General features: G+C 37.2%; 2 protein-coding genes across 4 annotated transcripts in view; one reads left to right on the top strand and one right to left on the bottom strand.

The window, feature by feature from the left end:
• Nucleotides 1-2,673, top strand: part of prkar1ab (protein kinase, cAMP-dependent, regulatory, type I, alpha (tissue specific extinguisher 1) b) — an 11,946-nt gene extending 9,273 nt beyond the window's left edge. Inside the window, exons 10-11 of the mRNA XM_079850623.1 lie at nt 1-28; nt 1,231-2,673. The exon at nt 1-28 is cut by the window's left edge and continues 54 nt beyond it. Of these exons, the coding sequence (XP_079706749.1) occupies nt 1-28; nt 1,231-1,403 (201 nt within the window). The 3' untranslated portion in view covers nt 1,404-2,673. The remainder of the gene's footprint in view (nt 29-1,230) is intronic.
• A 2,641-nt stretch (nt 2,674-5,314) lies between these two features.
• The window catches only part of fam20a (FAM20A golgi associated secretory pathway pseudokinase), a 19,990-nt gene continuing 17,804 nt past the window's right edge, over nt 5,315-7,500 (bottom strand). Inside the window, exons 10-12 of one of the 3 annotated variants that reach the window (XR_013819114.1) lie at nt 7,129-7,188; nt 6,144-6,521; nt 5,315-5,346 (exon numbers count right to left, since the gene is read on the bottom strand). Coding sequence is in view for 1 of the 3 variants with exons in the window: in XM_079850622.1 (XP_079706748.1) it covers nt 5,328-5,346; nt 6,258-6,521; nt 7,129-7,188 (343 nt within the window). In the remaining 2 variants the exon portion in view is untranslated. Of the gene's footprint in view, nt 5,347-6,134; nt 6,522-7,128; nt 7,189-7,500 lie in introns of all 3 variants that reach the window. The other 2 variants (XR_013819115.1, XM_079850622.1) reach the window with 2 other exon arrangements.

Here is a 7,500-nt window from a genome sequence, read left to right on the forward strand (position 1 = left end):
GGCAGGTTAGGACCGTCAGACTACTTCGGTAAGTGTTGAAATACATGGATGTTCACAATACATCCACATTTCATGCATTGAAAATGGAAGCTTAGATATTTGCTAAAGATCTCAGTTTGTGTTTCATGGAAGAAAGAAACTATTACAACATGAGAGTGAACAATGGCACAGCTTTCATCTTTGTATGAACTGTCCCTTTAACGTCAGATATATTAATGCAGCAGGTCTCTGGGTCCCACTTTATATTAAGTGTCACATTTAAATGAATCATTTGATACAGTGCACTTAATGTGTACAGACATGTTTTACATTGTTCTTCTATTTCTAAATACCTGCAATTACAGCTGTAATTAATTTCTGTGATTAAATCTATAATTACACTGTTGACCTTCCCTTACCACCGAACCTGACCCGTATCACACCTCACTAGCAGCAGAAGTGCTCTGCAATCAACACAATACCAAACAATTTCTTTCGATGTACATACATAGTAGTTAAAGACAACTAATATAAAGAGTGACCGGTCTCTGAATATGTCCTGTCAATAAAATTCTAAATCTGTCTTAGATATGATACACCTTATTCATTATAATACGATCCTTATTAGTTATTCATGAAGCTATATAGTGCAATTAATTAAAGCTGCAGTCCGTAACTTTTTTGCGTTAAAAATTATCCAAAATAATAATAACAAAAGACTTCAGACTTCGAGTGGCTACAGAAAAAGAGACTACAACCGGCCCATGTGAAAACAAGGATAATATCGGAAGGGCATTAAATGTCACGCAATGCTGTTGTTGTTAACATTAACAATTTGAGAACCAAGTATAATTTGCACGGTTTGACGTGATATAAGCGATCGTTAGATTTAATCAGCGCGATTTACTGCAATGCTTTTTTCCCCTTAGTTGGTCAGAACTAGTGGATGTTACTTATTTGATCAAACGACATTTTCCTGTGAAAATTCTTATGTTGGTCATACTTCCAAAAAGCAGAATCTGTGATTGCGCAGCCGCACGTTTTCCTCAAAACATCGGATTCAACCGCGCTGTGCCGTGCCGAGGCACAACTCACATAAAGTTGATATTTCCGCCAATAACTGCAATGGCAGATTTCGAACAGAGATGGCGACAAAGAGGAAAAACTACGGACTGCAGCTTTAAGTCTAGAAAATGTATTAAATAACATAAAACTATGATTTTTTAAATATATGTGTGTTTCTCTCACCAGGCGAGATCGCTCTGCTGATGAACCGGCCCCGTGCGGCGACAGTGGTGGCTCGCGGGCCGCTCAAATGCGTCAAGCTGGACAGGCCTCGCTTCGAGCGCGTGCTGGGACCGTGTTCAGACATCCTCAAGCGCAACATCCAACAGTACAACAGCTTCGTGTCGCTCTCCGTCTGAGAACCCCCGTCACGCCGCTAGCTTCTCATCCCACACCTCGTATTCCTGAGCGTTCACAGTCCAGAGCTTTAACATCCCGCATTTAGAGCCAAATCAAAGGACAGACAATCAATGTACGTTCCTCCAATCAGATCACAGTGTTTTTACCGTTAATTCCAAGCAGTAAACAAGAACAGTAGAGGAGTATAAATGTGTTTCTAGGCAAACCGTTTTGAATTCCTTTACCCAGGTTAGTTTTTTAAGACTAGTTTTCTAAGATTAACTGCCTACATATATGATATATACGAGTGACGTTTGGCTGTACTGACATTCTGATTCTCTTCTTCAAGCCTTACTGCCTCATTCCCCTTCGCTGACCTCCTCCTCACAGTCAGGAACATGAACATATAGGAACTGTACGCGGTTTTATTACTTATTATCATTCCAGCACACACTCTTGCTATTTGTGTTCAGTTGCTTATTGTAGTAAATTAGTGAGGCCGTTCCTGTGCGGTGTCTATCCATATAGGTTTTATTGTGGCTGATCACATTTTTAAAACTGATTTTTAAACTACAAGACGCCGGTAGTTTCTGTTCTCCTGTTAGAACGCCAGTGCCAAACGTTGGACAGCGCCTCCGAGATTTCATTGGTCCGTTCCTGCATGTGCGCGTCACCGATCGAGGAAAGCTCTCGGTCAGGATGATTCAGTATTTACCTTTTCCTCAGTATATGCCGAGAAATACCAGTTTTATTTTTTAATAAGCTTATTTTTCCACAAAGGTGCACAGTGGCGTATTTAGTCGCATGTCATGATTTCAAGTGTTTCTGTGGCCATTTTTTAAACCGGCTTGTTGCTGTTTTAATGTCGAACTAAAACAAAACGAGTGAAAGGATTATGAAGTTCAGTTTTAACGTCTCGTGAAACAGAAAATGAAATCCATTCTGCTCACGGTTCATGAACGACGGCAACATCTTTGATACATTTTTATAAAAACGGATCCGTGGCGATGTGATGTTTACATGATGTCCGTGTTCTGTTTCGCTGTTCAACAATCCAGAGTGATCAATGTTTGATTCTCTTTATTTACAAGATGTTCCTCGTTTTAGTTTTTGAGAAATGCAGATTAAAAAGGTGTAACACAAAGGTTTTCCCGAATTCTTTCAGCTGCATCTTCGTAACGTTTATTAGCTCGACTTCCCCTGAGAGAAGTGTCCCGTCTTCATGGCAGCGATGCTTGTCGTGTTTTCTATCTGTGTGAATGGACAGAATGGAGAGTGACTGATGATAAAGATCAGGATTGGATCTGAACTCGTGGGTTAGATGCTCCTTCAAACCCAAACGCTTCTGCTGATATATTACAGACCTCAAATGATGTTTTATTTGTCAATGTTACCCAAATGTGTAGTTTCATTTCCAGTGAGTTCTGCGCAGAAAATAATTTTTTTTTTTTTGGTATAGATCGTCCAAATGGCAGTTCAAGCAATAAAAAGGTTGGAATATTGAACAATCGGCTGCAGTGAAACGCTTTCTTTTCAGACAAATGCTCAGTATTTATTCCAGGTTGTCATATAGACGTTCCAGACACAAGAGGGCAGTGTTCAGCTGAGAGAGTTATTACTCTAACATCTCAAACAGAAGTACAGTACACGAGCGCATTCTGTGGCATGCGAGTACGGTTCAGTTATCATTATTGAAAATTACTTCAATTATTTCGCATTTTTAATTAAATCTGTGGATTTTTTTTTTTACTTCTGGTTCATTTGTCACAGAAAGGGAAGATCCACTTGAGTACATTGCATTGTGGGATATAAACATGCACTGTATACTACACTGTTCACTATTTGGGGTTTGATTTAAAGGGGTGGTTGATTATGATTTCACTTTTCTAACTTTAGTTAGTGTGTAATGTTGCTGTTCGAGCAACAACATCTGCAAAGTTACAACGCTCAAAGTTCAAAGCAAAGGGAGATATTTGCTTTTAAAGAAATAGTTTTTTAAGGACTACAACAAACGGCTGGTAGAGACTACACCACATTCCTCCCGGGTTAGTGACATCACCAACCCTAGAATTTACATAAACCCCGCCCCCGGAACACGATTTATAGATTATCAAGACAGAATATGCTAATCAATGACTAGAAGATAACTACACATAAGCTTCATAAATTCATCAACTAACCATTCAGAAATGTCCTGTTGCTTCTACATGTTGTCACTTCTTCTTGAGTCTCTCCATCATTGTCTGAGTCTGGTTTGAACATAAAAGGCTAAAGGTTTTTGAAATTTTCAAACTGTTGAAGCTCCGCCCTCTGTGCTGGGAGCAGCAGCTCATTTGCATTTAAAGGAACAGACACAAAACGGTGCGTTTTTGCTCACCCTCAAAAATTTACAATTTTAACATGCTATATAAAAATATCTGTGGGGTATTTTGAGCTAAAACTTCACACACACACTCTGGGGACATCAGAGACTTATTTTACATCTTGTGAAAAGGGCATTATACCACCCCTTTAAAAAAAGAAAATCATACTTTTATTCACCAAGGACACATTAAACTGATCAAAAGTGACAGTAAACCCATTTATAATGTTATCTAAAAAATGTATTTAAAATAAATGCTGTTTTTTTGAACTTTCTATTAATAATAAACAAAATCCTGAAAGAAAATGAAGCAGCAAAAACAGTTTTCAACACTGATAATAATCATAAATGAGCATCAAATCATCATATCAGGATGATTTCTGAAGGATCATGTGACACTGAAGACTGGAGTAATGATGCTGGAAATTCAGCTTTGATCACAGGAATAAATTACACTTTACTATATATTAAAAGAGAGAACACTTCTTTTCAATTGTAATAATATTTCATCATATCTCAGTTTTTATGGTATTTCTGATCAAATAAATGCAGCCTTGATGAGCAGAAAAGACTACTTTCAAAAATCTTACTGACCACAAACTATTGAACATTAGTGTTTAATGCACATTTTGGTAAAGAAAGTAGGCCTATATCATCTGTGCACTTGATGCATTCAGAAGAACATTTGAATGCTGTGATATTAATATACACACTATTTACTGCAGGAATGTAATTCCAGTCATCCTGCATGTTATGTGGCATTTGCTGAAATCATTATTATTATTATTATAGTCTCAAATGATAAAAAAGTGCCAGCTACTGCTTCAAGTTATTATTTTCAGTTCCCATCCAACAGATGGGCCTGAATAATTTATGACTTTTAAAATGAACTTGATAATTCATGTACTGGCTTAGACAAGTCAGGGCTGCTGGAGTGCTAAAACCAGATCATGTTTTAATTTGATCATAATACTGAATTGCGTAGAAAGGTTTTATAGGTGTCATGTAAAGCCTTCTGTCAGCTGGTCGTCAGGAAATGCACTGAATCAGAAAGTATGCAAATGTTTTGGCATTTTAATGAAGCGATGTGACAATTATTCATGAATGAATTATGACCGGGATCTGATTTAGTTTTTCAGAACCAGTTCAGTTCTCCAATTCAGAAATTTTGAGCATTTGATTTGCAATGTTTTTTTATTTCACAGACCCAACATTTCTTTCTGCTAGCTGAGACACTAGCGCTGACGTGTTTAAGCCAGCTTCAACTCACAAGACAATATTGCAGAAGTGTGGCGAGCCATGCGCTGCAACACTGCTCAGGAATGATCTCCAATGTTTGGTTTCCTCCACTGACTCCACACGCTCGCTCTCAGTGTTCCTCTGCTGATGTGGCTGTCTGTGCTCAGACACACTAATGGCTGTTTGTGTAGAGATGGAGCGTTCGGGAACGGGTAATCAGAGACCACATGAATGACGTGTTTGCTGATGTAAGGAGATCTGAAGGTCTTATCTTCATCATCTGTCTGGCTCGGGTGACTTAAAGCTGCCGGCAGCTTCTCCAGAGTCTAACTAACCCGTCCCACTACAACCAATCACAGGCGCTGTCGGGGAATAATACCACACAAACTCTTTCTAGCCAATCATGAGAAACAATGTCATAAATATTACATTAAAAAGTCTGAATTATGACAATAATTCTACTTTATAGAATATTATTATTACTTTATCTTAAAAAATAAAATGACATTTTTATCTCAATTTCAATGACTTTTGACTTTGACATACCTCATAATTTTGACTAATATGTTAATTTTGACTTTTTGTCCATTTAGACTTATAATTATGGCTTTTTATGTCATCATTTTGATTTTTTGATTTTACTTAAAGGTGTTAATATAGGGGCGTAATAACAGACCTTTTTAGCCAAACAAAATTATGAAATAAAAATGAATGAATGTGAGATTAAACAGTCATAATTCTGAGATAAAAAAGTTGATGATATGAAATACCAAATCATAATCATGAGTCAAAATTATGACACTAAAGTCATGACAAAAATTCTACTTTATAGAATTGACAACTCATATTTCGACTTGTAAATGATCAATTTAACTCATATAAGTTAACTGTCCTTAATTAAATAGAGACTATCTCTATTATTTTTAAAAATGCAATTTCAACTTTTTATCTCATTATTTTGACTTTTTACCTCATATTTATTTTTGTATCATGATTTTGATTTATGTGATAATTTTGACTGACATAATTATGACTTTGTATCATAATTGTGACTTTTTGTCAGTGTTGACATGATCATGGCTTTTTATGTCATAATTCTGACTTCTTATTTGCCTTAAAGGTGTTGTTAGGGATCTTTTTTAAGTAATACCCCTCAGACCTTCTTCAGCCAATCAGAGAAGTGAATAATGTTCCTCCTGAAGTCTTCAGATCACTCAGTGCTGCAGTGGACTGCTGATACCTCCTCTAACCCGAGCTCGTCTCGTTCTGTCACCTCTTATTTCCCCCTCGGTGTCGTGTAGTTACTCCGGATGATTCCACAAAGTCTGTGATGACCACGTGTGTTTCTCCCAGCTTCTTCACACACTTGCCCACTGTCCTGAGCACCTGTGCCAGCCGGCGGTCCAAGGCCTGCAGGTGCTCCTCACTCAAGACTGGCGTGAGAGGGTCTCGGGACAGGGATTCCCTCATTACGTCACTCAGACGGTACTCGGACTTCGCCAAAAGCTTCAGTCTGAACAGCGTAGAGCGCTTGATCCTGTAAGAGGTCAAGGGTTTTGTGAATAAGACCATCTTTGTACATTTGTCTTAATAAAACGCTTCTTAAAGGTGCAGTGTGTAATTTTAGCGGCATCTAGAGGTGAGGTTGTGAATTGCACCCAACAGAAGTTACGGTGGCCGACAGGAAGTGATGTCGTCGTCTGAGACAGCAGAGATGAGCCAGTTAAGCAATGAGCTTTCTTTACAAAGATAAATGAAGAAATTAGGTATACTTGATTATTCAGTAAAACGATGTTATTGGAATATTATTGTTACTTGTTCATCATTGTGTCAGTGTTTTATTCGCTGACTTTAGCTCGCTTCTTTGCACGAAGAACAACAAAGTGACGAAACGCGTTTGTCCCTTTACTGTAAAAACATGTTGGTGCATTTCAATGAAAGAGGTGTGTGTGCTGTAGATAGAAATGGCTCTTTCTAAGGTAATAAATACATAACGGTTCATTATGTAATGTATTTATACACCACTGAAAACAGTTATGTATATGATATTATCAACAGATCATCCTAAATATTACACAATGCGCCTTTAAATGTGCTTCAGAAAAATTTAAATATTTTTTTTAATATTTGAGAACAATCCTTACATGCAACATTGGGTCAGTGGTGCAAGAATGGACATCTCATCATGGGAATGCCGTCCAAATCTGCAGCACACAAGAAGAGGAACAAACATCATGCTTTAGTCAGTCATAATTAGGAGAGAAATATAATCATTCTATATAAAGTCCAAATTATGAGATACAAAGTCATGACAGTTAAAATGATGATACAAGTTGGAAATTATGAGATACTAGGACATAATCATGAACGGTCATAATTATGACACACAAAAAAAAAAATGTTTGTCAACATCAAATTATGGACCTATGCTAATTTGGATATTTTTTTCTAATAACTATTATTTTTTATTTGATCATTTTAACTGTCAATTTTAAAGTTTTTATCTAAAAGTTTAA

This window comes from Squalius cephalus (assembly GCF_949319135.1).
Source record: "Squalius cephalus genome assembly, chromosome: 19".
NCBI lineage: Eukaryota > Metazoa > Chordata > Actinopteri > Cypriniformes > Leuciscidae > Squalius > Squalius cephalus.